The sequence below is a fragment of the Procambarus clarkii genome, chromosome 40 (genome assembly GCF_040958095.1).
Source record: "Procambarus clarkii isolate CNS0578487 chromosome 40, FALCON_Pclarkii_2.0, whole genome shotgun sequence".
Taxonomy (NCBI): domain Eukaryota; kingdom Metazoa; phylum Arthropoda; class Malacostraca; order Decapoda; family Cambaridae; genus Procambarus; species Procambarus clarkii.
Genome location: NC_091189.1, coordinates 6,606,363 through 6,627,745, shown reverse-complemented (window position 1 = coordinate 6,627,745; position 21,383 = coordinate 6,606,363). Strand labels below are relative to the sequence as shown.

Below are 21,383 nucleotides of genomic sequence, written 5' to 3'. Positions count from 1 at the left end.
ACGGGTTCACTCTCAACAAGCCAGAATGTTGGACAGCTAACAGGAGATGCTTTTTCACCCATAGGGTTGTAAACCCGTGGAACCGCCTACCCACCGAAGCCGTAAACGCCAAAACTCCGCTGGGTTTTAAAATACAGCTGGAAAAAATCAGGGCAAATTGGGGGACGTTTGACAAGCCGCCGGCTTACTGTCCTCATCGAGGACTAGTGGCCCTCAGGTAAATTCAGTTCCTGGAGAGGTATCTCCTGCTTCTTCCTGTTGGAAAGTTGTTCATCTATTGCAGTGTACACACGACTGTCGCTTGTCACTAAACTTAGTTTTTAAACTATTAACTTGATGAAATAATACTGTTTTATCTTATAGGCGAGAATAATTCTGAATGCGCAGTGTGATGAAATTGACGAATACGATCACCGCCCACGGGATGGGTATAGGGTGCATAATAAAGAAAAATTGAATTGAGGCCTTGGGTTGGGCGGCAGCGTAGGCGAGCCTGGCCTGAGGACAGGGAACTGTAAATGCTTAATTCACCCTCCACATACTTCAATTGTAAATAATTGTCAACAGAACCTAAATACCGAACCGCCTAATTAACTACGCCTAATTAAACAGAATGTAAAATTAATTTATACACGATAAAAACTTTTTTTAATACACAGTACATTTAAGTCAATAATAAATGCGTCTTGGGAGGGTGGGGGGGGGGGGGTCGACCGCCGGGTTAACAAGCCTAGCCTGACGACGGAGCAGTTTAACACTCTGGGAAAGTGTCTTCTACATAATATCCTACCCATATAATGTTGGCAAATCATGATCCTCAAAATGGATTCGTATCCTGGCCGGGGAGGATTTACTGGGCGCAAATCCTTAACTGTAGCCTGGTTGATACCTGGTTGATTTAGCCTCTAACTCAACAGTAAAATGTGTACTTGGTTGTATCAACGATTCTTCGCGGCGGGGATCGTATTCCAGGGACCTGCCCGAAACGCTACGCGTACTAGTGGCTGTACAAGAATGTAACAACTCTTGCATATATCTCAAAAAAAAAATCTTCGACAAAATCCGAGAGAGGACAATATTTAGCATTATTGGAATACAAACATTTGAATACTACAGAACCCGGATGAAAAAAACAATACGGAAACAATGACCCTCGGAGACATTACTAAAACTTAGTGTTATAATAGCGAAGAAATGTATAATGCATTAAGCATTGTAGGTGGTGGTAGACTATATATTCATGCGTACCTCCCAACTGCTCAAATATATTAGTAAAAAAAAAAAATTATCAGCCTTACCTAGAGGGGAACGACGATACTCACGCCGCCGCTGCTTCCTAACGACTGGCGAGGTCAGTCAATGAACCGTTAGCGACCAACCGACACAGAGACCCCCTGCCTAAAATTATTTGAACGCCATATTGAAATTCCTAGTGTATTTCGCCAGGAATGTGAAATTAATATTAATATGCATTATAGGCCTTTCTAAAGTAGTTTATAGATCTGAATATCATACGGCCAGGATACGAATCCAGGTCAAAGTGCTGCCGAAGAGCCGGGCGCGTGCTTTACCACTACGCCACAGAGGCTGCTTCGTGGCGTAGTGGAATTTTGAATTTTGAAACCTGACTAACCTAGCTCAACCCATCCTAACGTAACCCAAATCAAACCAATCTAATCCAACAAAGCCCAATACAGCCTAACCTTAATAATATAACCTAATATAGCCTAGCATAACAATACATCCGGTTTTAAAACAGAAAATGAATTTAGCCGAATCGTCTCATGTCGGAAACGACCATATACAAGGTACAACAGTTTCAAGTGCAATAAGCAACAATATAGGACTGAAAACAGATGCTGCTTCTCCATCCAGGGTTATAAACCCATGGAACTGCCTACCCGCCGAAGTCGCAAATGCCAAAATTCTAATGAATTTTAAAATCCAGGTTGAACAAAAATAATCAGGGCAAGTCAGGGCACCTTCAACAAGCCGCAGGCTTCCTGTCCTTGTCGATGCCACTAGAGTGTCCCTCAGGTAAATTCAAGTAAATTTACTGTGCCAATGCTCTTCTTGATTGTTTCAAACGTAATGAGAATATCCCTTAATGCATTATCTCCCACTTGATTCAGTCCGAGCCCATTATGTGCCTCTGTAACCCTTTCCACTACCGTCCACAAGATGGGTATGGGGTGCATAATAAATGAACTAAACTAAAAAACTCCCACTTGCTTCAAACATGTGTAGGAGTAGTAGTATATTGTCTACTCTTTCTAGTGTGTATTCTGATGTAAAGTATTCATATATGTTCACTTTTAGGACTTGCTTTATATAAAATATATAATGCTGTACTTTATACTTATACAATGTAATATGGTCACTATATATATTATTAATAAATAAAAATTATTATTACAAATTAACTACCATACATAACAACGGCTCTATTGTGCTGGTAACGCTAGACGGCAGCCTTACCTCAACGTTTATGCTATGACTAATGCTGCCGCGTTGGTATTTAAAATAAGACCTTTGTGGGAGAGAGCACAATGGCGAGTGTTTGAATGTGGAACAGCAGGGGGGAGGAGAGTGGGGTGGCATCCGGCTCATATGCCAGCACAGTGCCAGGAGTGTGTGTGGCACCACTGGGCACCACTGGGCATCACTGGGCACCACTGGGCACCTCGCGGACTACTACTGCTACGAGCTGTCCCTTCCGGTGTATATTGTAATGCAGACTAGTACATACTATACTTTGCGGTTACCTTGCAGTGATTTCGGGGCTCAATACTTCCTCGCTGCCCGGTCCCTGACCAGGAGGTAACCAAATGTACAGTGTAATTTTGTGTACAAATAGTGATAGAACATACAGTGTGCACACACAATCATGATCGTAGCGTGATGTAGACTATTACTTCGTGTAGCAGTGTGTTCTATAACCTGCACTGTGAGTTGTGTATATGCTCTTATACTTGCCAGCTATACGTACAGTGCTTTAAACTAGTGTTTAGCATTAACAGCCATTGTCTGCACATTTCTCTGTGACAGGGACATAAATGCAGTGACACTGATACAGCGATACGGTGATACAATAGCGAAGTTATACAGCGGTATGGAATACAGTGGCGCGGTTTTAATGATAAAATGAGTGCAGTGATAGTGAAATATATATATACTATTGTTGTCACGAACGCTGCAGGAAATACATGATTCAAGGAACAAATACAACCATATATGACTATTAGGTACAAAAGAATTTTTGAGCAGCTACCAGGATTTACCAGCATCACCTAAATTAAGGGTTCAACTAGAACTACAGCTAACAACAATCGAGAAGCTATAGGGTTCAGCAACGAGCAGCGAAAACCAGTAGCATGTCTGTCAAAATTAACATATCGTCGAGCACCTCGTGCAGCCCCAGCAGCAACTCCCCCACCAGCAGCGCCTCCGTCAGTAGGTGGTGGGGGTTGCTAGGTCCCAGGTGTGGGGGCTGCTTCACCCCCACCACCACACTGAGATTCCTTGCCGGCCTCGCTCTGGTAAGTTTAATTTGTCCCATAGATATCTATTTTTTAATGACGCCCATTTAAATTTCATCATATATAGCTAAAATATACAACCCTGTCATTAGATTTCACCTCAAGCGCAGATTAGGTCTGGTTTAATTGGTAGATATACCTGTTAACATTTTTCAATTTTGCTACAAATTACCTACTTAAAATTATGTTAGATTAAGGAACTGTCCGAAATGTTTTATGCGTGTTAGTGACTTTACAAGAATGTAAAAACATCAATGTTATGTACTCTCATAAACCCAATGTACCTTCGTATATAGTATATATAAATAAATAAATATATAACTAGAGTGCATAATATTGACATTAAAGGTGCTTTTATATTGCTTTTTAAACGATGACGGTAGTAGATTATTTTATTGCACTTGGGAGGATATTCTACAGTTTTGAGTTAATACCCAGTAGTTTTGAAATAATACCCATATCGCACAAACAATATGCACTAGATGGGCATTATAATCTTTAATAATTTACTAGAGGGGGGTACCCGGCTGCGCCCGAGTCTCTCTCTCCCCCCCCTCCCCTCTCTCTCTTTCCCTATCCCCTTCTCTTAAAACCCCCTCTTCCCCATCTTTTTTCTCAACATTCACCCCCCTCCCCAACATCCCAATCTCTTCCTATCCCACCTTTCTCCCCTAACATCTCCCACTTCACTTCACCTCCCTCTCCCACCTTCTCCACCTATCTATCTCCCCTACAAATTCCTCTCCTCTCCTCTCTCATACCTCTGCCTCTGCCCTCTCCCCCAACATCCCCGTCAACCCCCCTCTCCACTTTTCTGCTCCCTCCAACATTTCTCTGCTCCTTCCATCTTTTTTCCCCTCCTCTATCTGTCTCAGAAAATGTATTACTGAATGGTTCTAGTGAAGAACTCTAGGGAGTAAGCCTACCACCTATCGTGATAATATGGGGGGGGGGTCAATACTGGTACGAAACCAAGTTGGGTTCCTTCTCGAACCATAGTCGAGAATTCCGGGTTCGGAATTCTGTCCCGGATGGAATAGAAATGGTTGGGCACATTTCCTATCACCTAATGCTCCTGTTCAACTAGCAATAAGTAGCTACCCAGAAGTTAGTCAGCTTGTTGTTGGGATTGCATGCTGGAGGGATCAGTAATTCGACTGGGTTAAGGGGGGATCTTCGATATAAGCCTAACTTGTATGTATATGTTAGGCTTAGGGTGAATTGTATACACTAGCTGCCTGTTCCTTAATACTATGAATTAATTATTAATACGACCAATAGGACCGACCCTAACCAATCAATGTCCATCCAATATCACAAACTATTCACCCTGCAAAGTTGGGTGAGGCTAGCCCCAAGCATCTGTCCACTAACCTTGAACAGACAGGCAGGCAGAGAGAGAAACACAGACACTCTCTCTTATATATAGATTATTAGGACCTTTAATATATAATTTAGCCATTAATATTATTATATAATTAGATTAGTGCAATAACCTAAGTTTTCATCTTGTTGCCATAAAATAGCGCTATCTTGCCAGTGCTCTATAAAACCTCCCACCACCCAAAATCTGATGAACACTTGCTTGGGGAAGCAACACAGCGATGTGTACAGATTTTAGTAGAAAGTAAATCTGAAAGTGGAGACAAGAAAGATGAAAAGGCAGGCAGTCAAACCATACAGTAAACCTCAAGAGAAACTTATAATTATTTATTATTATTTTCATTGCTATGTTCACTTGATCTTGTTATACTCACCGAATGATCTTGATATGCCCACCACGTAATCTTGATATGTGGGGAGAGATGAATCTGGGAAAGGGCATGTGTGGGTAGGGAGGAGACGAGGAGTGTATGTGGGAAGACATGGGGGAGGGTGTGTGTGGAGGAACAAGGAAAGTGTGTGGGGAAAGGGGAACAAGGATGGGAGATCGGGATGATGTAGGAGGGGGGGGGGGGCAGAAGAGAAGTATCAAGAGAAAGCACCAAGTCAATACAACTATATAGAATTTGGAAGGGATCAGGATAAGGATTTGGGATTGGACAGGAGGGCTTGGAATCTTGGCCAATAACTTGAACGGTTGGGGATTGAACGCCAACCTGCATGAAGCGAGACCGTCGCTCTACTGTCCAGCCCAAGTTGTTGAGCGAGAGAATGTCGATGGTGTTAAGATGTTTACAGTGTGTACTAAAGATTTTTAGAGTGAAGAGGGAAGAAGGGGAAGGTATGTGGAGGTCACCTGGGCATAGTATCAATCCAGGCACTGCTAGGTACCCCATCTAGTAATAATATATAAGTACTGTAATAATATTATATTTATACAAAAATATTACAGAGGATTTGAAATACAAGTTTTACATAATGCATAGGTATAGTATTTATGTTTTTTATAAACCACTATAATCAGTTCCTAGATGGGACAAATATGTTGGGTATGTTTCCTTTAACCTGATGCCTCATTCACCTAGCAGTAAATAGGTACCCTGGAGTTAGGCAACTATTGTGGAATTGCATCCTGGGGAGGGTCAATAGTTCAACCTTAGGGGGACCTCGATACATGTCTAAAAGTATATACACAGGCTTTCTGTCCCCTACAAAATAAATTATTTTTAATGAATTCCTTTTGCAGGTTTTTGGCGTGGTAATATCCAGTATGGAGGGGACACTATTGGTGCGGGAGGAGCAGAAGTACCAGAGGTGTGTCCTCCGTCAGGCTGGGCTTGTTAGGAGTCGACATGGTGACACCCTCAATACCAACATTGATACTGACATCTTGTCAGTATGCTATCCACATGATATCAATTTAGGTGAGATGAGTAGCCCTTGAACCAGCTCCAAAATTATATATAAAACTGTCTGTATTTAAATCATGAGGAAATATGTTTTGAGTTGCTGACATTGCTTGTTTGGATCAAGCTAGTCCAGTCCAATCAGCCAGTCAAGATGTTTATACTGTGCTCAAATGTTTATACTGTACAGTACTAAGCATATATATCTGATAATGATAGTAGAAATAATAGTAATGCAAGAAAAGTTCACCCTAAGATGGTAACCGTAAGTTCTTGATTTTTGTGGACAGTACGTGGGTGTGGCTGGTCTGGCATGGTGGTGACAGTAGTGTACCTCTTGGCCTCCCTACTCCTGCTGGTCGCTATCTCAACGGTCAGTACCACCTTCACGTATTCTCAGATGCATGATCCTTTGATTAAACAGAACATTAGACCAAATTAAGTTATCCAAATTTATCCAGGCTGAAATCTGTCTACAAAGATAAACAGCAGATTTGGTGACTAATGCTGTAAGTTTAGTTAGTTCATTTATTATGCACTCCATACCCATCCTGTGTATAGAAAAGCTTACAGTGGCATATGTAAAGCTCAATAATTATTTATTTATTAACAAGCTTTTGTAGCCTACACATCATTGTGATCCTACTTTAAATATCCTTGTTATTTTTGGGACTCAAATAAAATTTAAGAAATTGCCTTAATTTTTATGGCCATATTCACTCTCATTTAGTGAGTATTTCCAGTTATGTGCAATCACATTCACTTTTCCGTACTAGTAATATTGTAGGGTTTGATGAATAATGATTTGGGAATAAGGATTTGGGAGTAAGGATTTGGGAATAAGGATTTGGGAATAAAAATGTCTGACGACCTAACGTTTAGGGAGCATAACCAAGCAAGTATTGCGTCAGCCAGAAAAATGATTGGATGGATTACGAGAACTTTCAAATCCAGGGATCCTATCACAATGGTTGTACTATACAAATCACTTGTACTGTCCCATCTTGAGTACTGCTCAGTACTCACTTCCCCCTTCAAAGCAGGAGAGATTGCTGAAATAGAAGGAATACAGAGAACATATACGGCATACATAGACGCAATAAAGCACCTAAATTATTGGGATCGTCTCAAAGCTCTCCAAATGTACTCACTAGAAGGAAGACGAGAGATATATCAAAAAATATACACATGGAAAATACTGGAGGGCCAAGTACTAAATCTACACAGTAAAATAACAATGTACTGGAGTGAATGATATGGAAGAAAATGCAAAATAGAACCAGTGAAGAGCAGGGGGTGCCATAGGCACAATCAGAGAACACTGCATAAACGTCAGAGGTCCACGGTTGTTCAACACCCTTCCAGTGAGCATAAGAAATATTGCAGGAACAACTGTGGCCGTCTTCAAGAGGAAACTAGATTGTTTCCTCCAAGGAGTGCCAGACCAACCGGGCTGTGGTGGGTATGTGGGCCTGCGGGCCGCTCCAAGCAACAGCCTAGCGGACCAAACTCTCCAAGTCAAGCCTGGCCTCAGGCCGGGCTTGGGGAGTAGGACTACTCCCAGAACACCATCAACCAGGTAGAGTAATATGTTAAATATCCATGTTACTGTCCAGTCCAAAGTGCCAAGCGACACACAGAATCAAAATCTGGGGGAACTTGCCAGGTAATCCAACTCATGCATCAAAAGGGGATGGGGGTATGAAAACCTTTCCCCTGGAGCAAAATACCCTCTGCCATAGGAACCAGTGTCCAAGAAGGACACCCATGTCCCATCTTTAGGTTTTTCCCAGCCCCAGAAGCCAGTCATGATGACCACATGGCAAACCCATATTCCACACCAAATACCTGGGACAGAAAGACACTGTCCTAAGGAGAATGATTTGAGCAGTTGTAAATGTGAAAGCTCCACATTCCCAGCAGGAAGATACAGGCCAAGTGCCGGCTGGCCGGCACTTAATTGAGAAGCAGTGGGGACCCCACTTCAACAGTTGATGATCTAAGGAGCACACTAGTAGATTATTCAGTATCAGCAACAGAAATGACCTTGGAGCCAACTGTTGGCCAAGAGCTCCTGACCACCTGGTTGCAGCTGTTAGTACTAATGGGTTGAGGTAGTTTTGAGTGAACCAGTTGTTGTGACTGAATCGTTTACAGATTTGTTTAGCTGTCTTGATAAAGCTTGCATTGTCTGTAAGGCTTAGCTGTCTTTCTGGATGCTTTCCCAGTGAGGATGATAATAATTCTTCCCTGTACAGATGATGAGTCACAATAATGTGGCTGAAGATATGATGAAGATATTAAGATAATGGACCAGGATGAACCAAAACATTGTCGTTTCTTCACTTTCTGTGTGGTTTGGTCATCAATCGTCCCCTTCTTCCTGCACTTCTGTGAGGGGGGCCAGTTTCAGTCTCTGGTTTCCAGTAGGTCAAACAGGACTCCTAAGAATGACGACCCAGTAGTGGGGTGCCATCTCATCGAAATAACATGCGCCACCTCAATGATTTGTTTAATGTTATGCTAATACACGACCCGCTTCAAGTTATTATTTTGTGTACGAATTTGAAATATATTCTTGGGTGGATAATTCACACATTTCTTACAAGTAGATTGACAAGCCAGGGTTGAACTGATGCAGTGTAAAGATTTGGGTAAGAGTACTGGAAGAGGTGCTTGAAGTGTATGGAGTCTGGCTCATTCTAGTCTGCAAGTTCATGGCAAACATTATTTATGAAAATGACTAACTAAATGATCCAAGAGGATCAAGATAAATTTGTAACCATGTCACAAATTTAAGGCAATAAAGTCTGTAGAGAGTACACCACAATTAGAAATTTCTAAGTCTATAGGACATGGGGTAAAAAAAAAAAAAAAAGTGATTTAGTTTTCAAAATAATTTTGTAATTAATGTAGTGTGTTTATTTGTACCATCCACAACACTTATTTATTCTTACAGTATTTATATAGAAGGATAAGTGTTCTTGATGTTCAACTTTTCCATGCAGGAACGGTGGCAGTTGTGCCTGCCTTGGGCATGTGCAAGTGTGGCAGCCGGAATACACGAGGTGCTTCTAGTGGGCCTGTGCTGGTTGCTGCTGGGTGCTGGGGATCTTCTCTTCTATACACTCCACATCCTCCTCTTGGCATACAGTGTGGCCGTTCTCACCTCTGTCCTGCGACAATTGAGCTCAGAACTTCCCTGACAGTCTGGAACTCTGAGCCATGACATGATTTCAGTGAATTTGATGATGTAAACACTCTATGAAGACAGTCTGTCCCACTACACATGAATAAACAGACGTCAGCAAGAGTTTCACCAGTGTAAAGCGCCTTCCCGTTCAGATACAGATAAAAACATCTGTTTTATAATTATAGGGGTACCACCTCTGGTGCAATACATAATAAAGCTATTGACTATTTTGACATTATATTTCTTGTCTTTATTTCATTATTTGGATATTATACCCACAGTAAGATGCTTCCGGGTCCTGTGAATGGACAAGTGCAATTCACTCGATAGATTTTTTCCAGTTTTACCAAATCACATATATTCTTGTTATAAAACAATAAAGTTGCAATAAAGTAAAGGCGGGTTATTTGTCTTTCACAAAAGTATTTGTACTTTTACCAATTAATTATTTGATCAAATTTTCTACACCTTGTACTTGTATTTACTTGCTAATATATCTATATTACTTGTACTTGAGAAAAAGTACTTGAATCCAGGCTTGATATATTTATTTCCTATTAAATATCATAAGCATTTCTGAGCAAAATTTTTATAGTATGTATGTCTGGAAGTCAAAGCAGAGATATTATTTACCATTATTTGAACGATCCTTTGGATCTAGAACAGCATGACTGCAGTAACAAATAATTTAATTGTCGACAAATAATGCTTACGAAACTTCAGTTGGAAGGTAAGAGTTGATGTCATTAACAGCAACAATAAATAATGTACTACAGTACTCAGATCATGTCCTTGCTAGAGGCAATATAAGTCAACCTTACAAGATACTGAGGGAAACAGACAAAATGGATAGAAATAGTTTTTTTTAGGCGAGGGCATAAGAACGAGAGGGCGGGGGAGCACAACTGGAAGTTGAAAACTGACGGATTAGAGAAATGTAAAATATGTGTATTTTAATAACCCATTGATATATTCATAGGTTTTGAGAACTCACCAAGTCTAGGCATATATTATACATAAGTTATCTTTCTACTACATAATGTACTATTTGTTTAATAGGGTTTGTAGGCACATCAGCTATTTGATTAATTAGCATCTACTGTATTTCAAATGATAAAACCTACTTTATGAATAAACACTAAAGTTGTGGAAACTTCACCTTACCGATACCTCTCATACTTCTTACTATTTTCAATTCACCTGTGCAGTTAGAATTATGAATACCAACATGACTAGTCATTTCATCACATGGAATTTTTGGCTTCTTATAGTGAAAACTTAATTGAAAAAATTATTAAAAGTTTCTATGTATATGAGGGGAATAAAAATATAATAAAATTTAATATATTTTCTTGGGAACTGAATAATTTTTACTTAATATACACACTGTAAACAAAACAAATTACATCATGATAGATATTTATTTAAAAAAATCCTTCACATATTTACAAGTAGCAAAAACTTATACCACACCATGAAATCACGCTATCGTACACAAACAATCAAAAGAAGTGATCATCCTCTTGGTAATGGTACCACCACTTTTGTTTACTAAATGAACACTTACTGATCAGACACTAGAAACATGGAAACAGATTTTGCATACGATTGCTTGAACTTTTCATCTAATTTATCATGTGTCAACCACTGGTATTCAACAATGTTTTCTCCTGGATATACTGACCCATTGTTCTCTCTCACTTGACCCTTGTAGAAAAAAACCTGAAAACAGGGGAATTAGTTACCAGTATACATTATTAAGCATTATTAAATATATTCTAAAAGAACTCATTTAATTTTATTTCAGTATCATTCTTATTCAATGTTGTTGCAATGAAATTAAACAGTGTTTGGTGTAAACATTGAATTTTAACAAGCTGCATTTAACTTCTGGTTCATTGTCACTAAAATAAAATATTTTGCTCGATTTACATGAATAGTTATTCATATTTTTATGTCAATCAATATAAATATTATAACTACAAATGATTCATTCAAAACTAAATGGTTAATTTGAAACTAGATTTAACACCTCCAGTGCAGGCAAGTCTCTGCACCCCAAGAGCTCCAGGCTTCCACCCTGACCAGCAGCCTGTCTATAGCCAAGAAACCATGAAGCAATGCTCCAAGTAGGGAAGGTGGAGAGCGAATTAGTCACTGAGGCTGTACCAGAAAGAGGTGTTTCATTACATTCAATACTGGTTTTCTGGAGAAGCCTCTAGGTAGCTCCCTGAAGCTAACCACAGAGTAGACAGAAAATACAAAACTTTCCAAGAAGGATGAGAGCAGCAACTACACGAGTAGCTAGAATCAAAACAGACCTTTCAAAACCTCAAACCCAGAGAGCAGCCCATGACACAGTAGTGAACACAGCAGCCAAAGCCATAAACAACAAAGGCATGAGGGTAGACGGCAGGCTCACGAGCTACAATGCCACAGCAGACAACCTGAGATAAACATGCCTTTAAACAAGGAACCAAGGAAACCGGAACAGGGCATCCACCGAAGCAGGATAGGTGGCATGCAGGGAGAGCCAATTTTAAGCCATGTGGACTAATTGCTCCCAATTGGGCACCATGCTAGGGTTATCTACTCTAGTGTTGTCAGAGTAAAACTGCCTTCTATCAGAGCCAAACCTGTAATTGCTTGTCATAAACCAACCCATCCTCCGAATTGACAGTACGATTTAATACTAAGTGTAATAAGTACACTTTCGTACTGTCATAACCAGTGCATAATTGTACTTATGGGGCTGTTACATTTACCCAACTCCCTCCCCCGATTTAAATCTCCTCGTTTTCTGTTAACACACTCAGAATTTTAGGATGCAGTTTTCAATTTCAATTAGCAATACACAAGTTTTAAATATCAGGAATTTCTTTTTCAGGTTTATTAAACAATATAGATTTTATACAAAATTTTAAAATATCCTTAGTTACTTTACAATTTATTGATATATTTTAGTTTTGTTGTATTAGTTTTATAAAACTGTAATATCAATACAGCTATAGGTTAAGTACTAATTGTAATTAAGAAGCAATAAAATTATTATCTTCAAAAACTAAGACGGTTAGGTGAGGGTGTGGTTTTCTATTCAGTTTTTCAGGTAAACTCAAATATTCACAATATATTTGACAGTACGATTTAATACTAAGTGAAAATAAGTACAATTTCTAACTGCTATGAATAGTACATAATTGCACTTATTTGTCTCCTTACATTTACCACCCCATTTTTGGAGGACGGGCTGCATAAACCTACACCAACTTGAAAGGTTATGTTTATATCTACTGAATTCTTTAAGACAATACAAATACGAGTCAAAGTACAATATGCTTTGTTTGTTTGTTATCAGTTTAGTGATGAATGGCACTTTAATGTGAATTGGTTTAAATAACTGTTGTGACAGGGCTAACATAGTCTTGTGAATTTTGTCCTAAAGCTTGAATTGTATTGGACTTTAGGCTTACATGCATGCAAGAAAGATATTCCTTATTATAATGAAAGTCAGTTTTTGAAATCCAAAAGAGATAATTTGTTTCCAATAAAGGTGTTCATTTACAATTTAATGTTTTTTCCTATACAAAAAATAAAATTATTATTTTTAATAAATAATCTGACTAAAACAGACCTTGGCTGTGAACATGGGAGGGCCTCCCAAAAATTGGGCCAAGCAGTTCCTAAGGCCAGCCTTGCATGCAGGAAGTGATGAACCACCACAACCAAACGACAAATGATGCACCTTCAGCCAAACAAACCAGAGATCAATCGCCAAAGGATCCCAATTCATTCTTTGCCAGAGAAGGAGAAGGCTGCAACAAAGAAACTACCCTAGCATGAGCCTGCCAGAGATGAAATAAAGCTCGAGACAACTTACGAAATGGCACAGAAGAAGTGCCGATGCAGAATGCCAATAAGAGTGGCTTCGTCAAAGCCGAGTAATAAGAGGTGATGGCATTAGCCATGAAATGCCAATCAACAGACAACCAGGAAAAAAGGATAGAGTACCCAGAACCGACAGCAAAGAAAAATTAGAGGAAGAAACAAAGTTGAAATGAGCAACAGAAAACCTTAAACCGTTGCTGTGATAAGAGACTTAGGTGGGACACCTAAGCCTCAGGTGTTCAATTATTTGCAAACAATACTGTACTTAAAATGTTGATAGAAAAGATTTTATATACAAGTATAATACAAATCAAGAAGTTACTTACCTTAGCACCAATAAATCCCTCTGTTCGGGCATTTTTTGGGTATTTGTACTTGTAGAACCCACAGGGAGCATTACTAAGAAACTTCACTTTAAGATTATCTCCACATGCTTCTTGAGTAAGACGCTCACATGTCTGTAAGTAAAAATTATTGAACAAAAGCTCTGTTCAAATTCTTAAATACCAACTACATTTACTAGTTTAAAACAAAAACTATGGAAAATTATTACAGAAGATTATTGCTATCACAAAGAAATAAAGCTCTAAGTTATTCAGTAAAAAGTGGAACAAATAGGAAAGCATAGTACTGCAGTTCAAATAAACTAAAGTTCATACCTGTCTCAATGTCTCTCCTGGTAACCAAGGTGTCTGGGGTAGAACCCATTCCTGGCTGGTTCCTAACTTTTGCTTTACCACAAGTATAACTGACCTTTCCAGTGAATGATTAAGGCTGCCAAGGTCTTTTACATCAACACCTAAAATTTGGAATGTAACCATTAGGAAACTACAAATATTTCATCCATCTAAAATGTTGTACATAGCAATTGATTAAATAATTATCAAAATAAGATATCAAGCCAGGAAGACTATATAGCACCATTTGTGGTGCTATATTCTGTGACATTCTGTGTCACAGAATATGCCGGGTATTAAATTTCACTATTTCAACCATTCAGGAATATCTACCAAAGCTCTTCACCTTTGCCATTCAATCATTGGAAATCTTAAAATGTAATTTCCACATTTATACAAATGGCTAACAATCTTGACTATTTCCAATTCATCTTTCAAGGCATGAATCTTCCAGTACCCACATTCAGCCTTCATATCTTCTACTCTTAAACTACTGTATTGCTATCTGGAGGCATTTATTTTCACAAATTGGAATATCATGCCACATTTTCATAAAACATCAAATAGCAGCAACTTCTATAACTTCATGGTTTAAAAATGCAATACTGTATGTGTATGAATGAATGAATGTATGTATGTATGTACTCACCTATTTGTACTTGCAGGGGTTGAGCTGTGGCTCTTTGGTCCCACCTCTCAACTTTCACTCAAATGGTGTACAGGTTCCTGAGCCTATTGGGCTCTATCATATCTACACTTGAAACTGTGCATGGAGTCAGTCTCCACCACATCACTGCCTAATGCATTCCATTTGTCAACCACTCTGACACTAAACAATTCTTTCTATTATCTCTGTGGCTCATTTGGGCACTCAATTTCCAACTGTGTCCCCTAGTGCATGTGCCCCTTGTGTTAAATAGCCTATCTTTATTTACCTGTCAACACCTCTGAGAATCTTGTATGTGGTGATCATGTTCCCCCCCCCAACTCTTGTCTTCCAGCGGCGTGAGGTTTAATTCCCGTAGGTCATACCTCTCAGCCCAGGTACTAGTCTGGTGGCAAAGCTTTGAACCTTTTCCAGTTTAGTCTTATGCTTGACTAGATATGGACTCCATGCTGGGACTGCATACTTCAGGATTGGTCTGACATAGGTGGTATACAAAGTTCTGAATGATTCCTTACAAAAGTTTCTAAAGGCTGTTCTTATGTTGGCCAACCTGGCATATGCTGCTGATGTTATCCTCGTGATATGGGCTTCAGGGGACAGGCTTGGCGTGATATCAACCCCCCCCCCCTAAGTCTTTCTCTCTGACTCTTGAAGAATTTCACCTCCCAAATGATACCTTGTAACTGGCCTCCTGCTCCCTACACCTATCTTCATTACATTACATTTGCTTGGGTTAAACTCTTAACAACCATTTGTTCGACCATTCCTTCTGTTTGTCTAGGTCTTCTTGAAGCCTCAAACAGTCCTCCTCTGTCTTAATCCTTCTCATAATTTTGGCATCGTCAGCAAACATTGAGAGGAATGAGCCTATACATTCCGGGAGATTGTTTTCGTATATCAGAAACAGGATAGGACCGAGTACAGAGCCCTGTGGGACTCCATTGGTGACTTCGTGCCAATCTGAGGTCTCACCCCTAACTGTAACTCTCTGCTTCCTATTGCTTAGGTATTCCCTTATCCACTGGAGCACTTTACCAGTTACTCCTGCCTGTCTATCCAGCTTATGTACCAGCCTCTTATGGGGGACTGTGTCAAAGGCTTTCCGAGTCCAAAAAATGCAGTCCGCCCAACCTTCTCTTTCTTGCTTAATCTTTGTCACCTGGTCGTAGAATTCTATTAAGCCTGCAAGGCAAGATTTACCCTCCCTGAACCCATGTTGGCGATTTGTCACAAAGTCTCTTCTCTCCAGCTGTGTTACTAGATTTTTCTCAGGATCTTCTCCATCACCTTGCATGGTATACAAGTTAAGGGCACTGGCCTGTAGTTCAGTGCCTCTTGTCTGTCACCCTTTTTGTATATTGGGACCAAATGATGTGTGTACATACATACAGTATATAAAAACATTCAAAAAATCTAAAGTTGTGAGGAGTCACAGGTCAGAGCATAATACAGTATTTGAATGTTGTGTACTAAAGCAACTGAACAGCATAAACCTTGTGCACCAACAAAGTGTACAGTACCTGCAAACTTCTCACATTTTAAATATTGGTACAAATACCTAACCAGTAGTGCTGTGAACCTGTGTTTCCCACATTTACACAGATTAATAGTTGACAGTGCTTTTCAAATATAAAAAGAGTGGCATTTATCTGTGAGCCATTTAGCAGAGCCACTTTACAGCTGTTGGGCATGGAATAGCTAAACAACATAGTTGACAAATTACATTTCTCTCGTAAGTACTGTAATTGAGCAGTTTCCCTCTGTTGTAAATAATTTCCACATTTAAGGTTAAAGAGATTCTTTAAATGAAAATAACACTTAACAATGCCCTTTATATGTGTCGTCAACTCCTGACTCACCCCGTGACAATTTAAAAAATTTAAATTGTTTTCTGTTAAGTTTTGTTATTAAATTAAAGTGACAATATAATGAATACTCTATTAATTCAAACAATTTATAATATTATTTTTGATTTTCTAATTAATTAGAATTTAAAACCCAACTCAGAATTAACTATTAACCCTTGATCTGATGAAAGTCATATATCTTGAGGTTATATCTTAAGATGAGTTCAGAGCTTAGCGTCCCCATGGCCCGGTTCTTTGACCAGGCCTCCTTTTAGTTACACATCCCTAGGAAGCAGCCTGTAGCAGCTGTGTAACTCCCAGTTACCTATTTACTGCTAGGTGAACAGGAGCATCAGGGTGACAGAAGCTCTGCCCATTTGTTTCCGCCTCCACCTGGGATCAAACCCGGAACCTTAGGACTATGAATCCTGAGCGCTGTCAACTCAGCTGTTAGGCTCCCTAGTCAGGGGAAGTGGAGAAGGAACACTTGCCATTATGGATCAACAAAGCCCATGTTGGTGATACACCACGTTGACATTAACAAAATCCCTGCATTACCTGCCAGAAAGCTGAATAGCTTCGTTCATGGCAACTATTGCTGTTGTCCGCCTCACAATTGATAAGCACCTAACATATAACATTAGACTTGACCATTTCTTGTGTTTAAAAAGGGTGTTTGGAAATAAGTGTGGATTAAACATGGATTAAATTAAAAAGGTTCGTTGTTTCATTGCCCTAGAAATGTATAATTCTCTAAATTTTTACCAAAATACTGGACTCAACAAGAGTGATGTTAACCTGGGACAGACATGCTAGCATTAAAAGCCTTTAGCTCATCATCACAGGCATCCTCAAATTCCAAAGCCGTTTGTTTAGATGCTTCTTCAAGATTTAAATCTTCATCATCAGTTTTCATTAATTCTGTATGTAATAAGTCCTTTTCTCTTCGAAGTTCATGATCGCTTTTGAGGGACCGTTCTTTCTCAACAGTTGCAAGCATCTAAAATAAAAATTTGTGATATAAGAGAATGAAGCTAGAGTGTATTAAACTAGAGCATTTAAGTGATTAATAAATAGAATTTTCATTCTGTCATTCTAGATGTTATATACTGAACCATATTTGAATTAGCATGTCTATTTTGAGAATATAAACTAAAAATTGTAATGCAAAATAAAAGAGGGATATTCATACCTCAGAATACTGCTGCTCTATTGGTTTCATTGGGGGACAGATAACTGGTGGTCGTATTATACATGCTGCTCCCATAATTTGCCATTTCCCAGCACAATTACTCTGTGATCCTGTGGGTGAAAAATAAGGGGCATGAATGATAACTCCCTATAGTTTGGAAATATACTTTCAAGATTTCTGTAGCCAGATATAATGTAAGAAACAGAAGTTGAGTTCATGGGAAAGTCATTGCATATACAATAATACACAAATTTATATAAAAAATGTACTGAAAAACATAGTACAGAGGTTGAAAAGTTGTTACATAAAATGAATGTGTAATACAGCCACTATGCAGGCGACGAGTCACAATAACGTGGCTAAAGTACTGTATGTTGACCAGACCACACACACTAGAAGGTGAAGGGACGACGACGTTTCGGTCCGTCCTGGACCATTCTCAAGTCGATTGTGGAGGAAAAAGTTAAATAATTCTTTATACTGTAATTAATGGGTATAATAATGTAACATTATAAACTGGAATGCTTGGTGTAATAATGTAACATTATAGACTGGAATGCTTGGTGTAATAATGTAACATTATAACAATCGATTTGAGAATGGTCCAGGACGGACCGAAACGTCGTCGTCCCTTCACCTTCTAGTGTGTGGTCTGGTCAACATACAGCCACTAGTTCACAAAGCATTAAAGGCATATTGTTTAAACAAAATTCTACATTTTGTGATGACATGGTTTTGTTCACACAAGGTTTAGAGGCTGAGGTGTGGGAAAGACTGGGGATAAGAGAAAGAAAAAAAACTTTATACATCAAGATTTTCCTGGTTGATATCTTTCATGTGTGAGGTTCAATTGAAGATGTTTCTAAAAAGATAAAACTGTAAATGCACCCATATTGTGGAGGAAAAAGTTAAATAATTCTTTATACTGTAATTAATGAGTATAATAATGTAACATTATAAACTGGAATGCTTAGTGTAATAATGTAACATTATAAACTGAGTTCAATTCACATATAGAACAGAGTAGCAGCAAATTGCTGTTTACTTAAACAGTGTTAACAAAAAAATCTCATAGTAGGATGGAGACATTTGAACAAAGTTTCCTTTCACCTAGTGACTGTTCACCTAGTAACAAATATGTACATGAGAGGTAGGCAACTGTTGTTGGCGGCATTATGTGAAAATCCAGTCGTTGGCCTGGGGGGTGGGGGAGGGGTTTCTCGGTAAACCTAACACTTCCTGTCCCATTCGGGAAAACCAAATTAAAGCAATAAAATCCTACCACAAAAACTTTATGGTTAATTTGAAACTAGCTTTAAACCCCCCTTTCCCCCCAGTGCAAATAAGTCTGCATCCCCATGAGCTCCAGGGCCTCCTACCCTACCCTTACCACAAAACAAAACAATGTTTAACACTTATTTGGCAATAGATTAATGCTACTGAGGTATATTGCTGGAAATTAATCTTACTTGTCAATATTAGTTGTGAAGTAAGTTTATAATATCGTGCTAAATGTCGCGACGTCTGCAGTAGAGGCCGGGACGCCATATTTACTACCGCGTTTCTGATGTTAGTGTCGCCTTATGCCTGGAAGCCGGTTCCTGATGCACGATTTCCCTTTAACGCATTTTTTTTTAATGGCTATCAATAGAAGGCACCAAGCTGGAACTTTGCAAAAATGTACCACTTAATTATCCAAATTTGTAACACAATAACCCATAATAAACAAATAAATTAATTAAAACATAGTCTTATAAACAAATAAATAATTAAAACTGTCTTGTAAACAAATAAATAAATTAAAACAGGTATATAGTATTATTATAGTAAACTATTATAGTATAAACCCATGGAACCGCCTACCCGTCGAAGGCGTAAATGCCAGAACACGGCTGCTGAATTTTAAAATCCAGCTCGATAAAATCATCAGGACAAATGGAGGACCTTTGACAAAAGCCGCCGGCTTCCTGTCCTTGCCGAGGCTGCTAATGAGATAGTGGCCCTCAAGTAAATTATAGAGACAATTGATTGTATAGCCAACATTGTGATTAACGTGAACTAAGACACTTCAGGTAATATATTGCTATTAACAGACGTATTAGCTGCATTCTGTTGTTATCGCTATCCTAAACTATATATGAAGGCTTAATTACAATATTTGATGTCAAGAACTTGTACTGGACCCGGGACTCTCTCCCTCCTTCCCCTCTCATCTCTCTTTCACGTTTCTTCCTTTCCCCCAGAAACCCTCCTCCTCCCCTCTCATTTCTTCTCCATCACTTTATCAACCATCTCCCCTCTCCACCTTTCTTTCCTTATCTCTCCACCTTTCTTTCCCTCTCTCTCCACTACTCCCTCCCTATATTCAAACAACCCCACTCTCTTCTGGCATCCCTCCCTTCTCTTCTGGCATCCCTCCCTTCTCTTTAAACATCCCTCTCTTAACCCTTCTCCTTCCCTTTCTCTCTCAGAAAATTACATAACAAAAAACTTAAATAAGTTTCCAGACAACACAACCAATATTTCAAGACTTGTTTTCGTGAAAAATTGCTCCAGGGAATTGGGTTAGATGCCAATACTTCTTTAAGTGTGGCACTGGACGCGACCCTCAACTGACCTATGACACTCCCCTACCCCACATGTGTGAAAATTGGGTGGGGCTAGCCCCCTAGCATTTAGCATCCTATCTTGGACAGACAAACAACAAACACAATCGACTTGAGAATGGTCCAGGACAGACCGAAACGTCGTCGTCCCTTCATTTTATAGTGTGTGGTCTGGTCAACATATTTCAGCCACGTTATTGTGACTCATCATCTGCAAACATTCTCTCGCTTACAGATCTACTGGCTTGTGTACCTGGCAGTGCCCAGTGTAGTCTGTCTGTCTCTTTTCCCATTCCTCATTACCTTTCTCTTCTCCCTACATCCTCCCAACATGTGGGAGAAGTAGTCTGTCTCTTCCCCCACCCCCATTACTTTTCTCCTCTCCCCTGCATTCTCCCAATATGTGGGAGAAGGGAAACTTGCAGGTGTGTAAGTTTAGGGCTGAGTACAGTTGATTTTTTTTTAGGGAAAATTCCTGCATGGGCCCTAAGCCTCTGGCTGGCCCACTACAGTTGATGAGAACTGTAGTGGATGGAAGGATTATTGATGATTATTTTAATCTTTACTACACAAATGAGGCCCTTTAGCTAAAATGCTAACCAACATATACACATTTCATGTCTCCCATGTACAATGTTAGAGAATTGTCAAACAACATATTGTAGTGAGCAATTGAAAACTCAATCACATTAGATGACTGAAGTACTGTATTTTTACAATTTCAAATTATGTCATATATTACTTGATTGTTTCATTACCTGAATTTACCTTAGGGCCACCACATCGCGAGTTGGCCTCGATGGGAACAGGAAGCCAGGTCAACAATCCCCCAGTGTTTGCGAGGATTTGTTCAATCTGGATTTTGATCTGAAGTAAAGTTTTGGCATTTATGGTTTAAGCAGTACTGTACTGTACATAGTTTCATGGGTGAAAAAGTGCCATGTATTTTCTGTCCTGCACTATGGCTTGTTGAGCATGAAAGGTGTTG

The 21,383-nt window shown here is 39.3% G+C and overlaps 2 protein-coding genes across 2 annotated transcripts; one reads left to right on the top strand and one right to left on the bottom strand.

The window, feature by feature from the left end:
* The first annotated feature begins 2,606 nt into the window (after positions 1-2,606).
* Positions 2,607-9,918, top strand: LOC123757863 (uncharacterized). The gene is made up of 4 exons (XM_045741755.2): positions 2,607-3,539; positions 6,169-6,346; positions 6,619-6,701; positions 9,337-9,918. Exons 1-4 carry the CDS (start codon positions 3,375-3,377, stop codon positions 9,532-9,534), a joined length of 624 nt encoding a protein of 207 aa, XP_045597711.1. The 5' UTR covers positions 2,607-3,374; the 3' UTR covers positions 9,535-9,918.
* Positions 9,919-10,928: 1,010 nt separating this feature from the next.
* Positions 10,929-19,415, bottom strand: mRpL46 (mitochondrial ribosomal protein L46). Its single transcript, XM_045741754.2, has 6 exons — positions 19,259-19,415; positions 17,790-17,899; positions 17,396-17,597; positions 14,066-14,205; positions 13,733-13,864; positions 10,929-11,243 (listed from the first exon to the last, which is right to left on the bottom strand). Exons 1-6 carry the CDS (start codon positions 19,335-19,337, stop codon positions 11,085-11,087), a joined length of 822 nt encoding a protein of 273 aa, XP_045597710.1. The 5' UTR covers positions 19,338-19,415; the 3' UTR covers positions 10,929-11,084.
* Between the last annotated feature and the right edge of the window lie 1,968 nt (positions 19,416-21,383).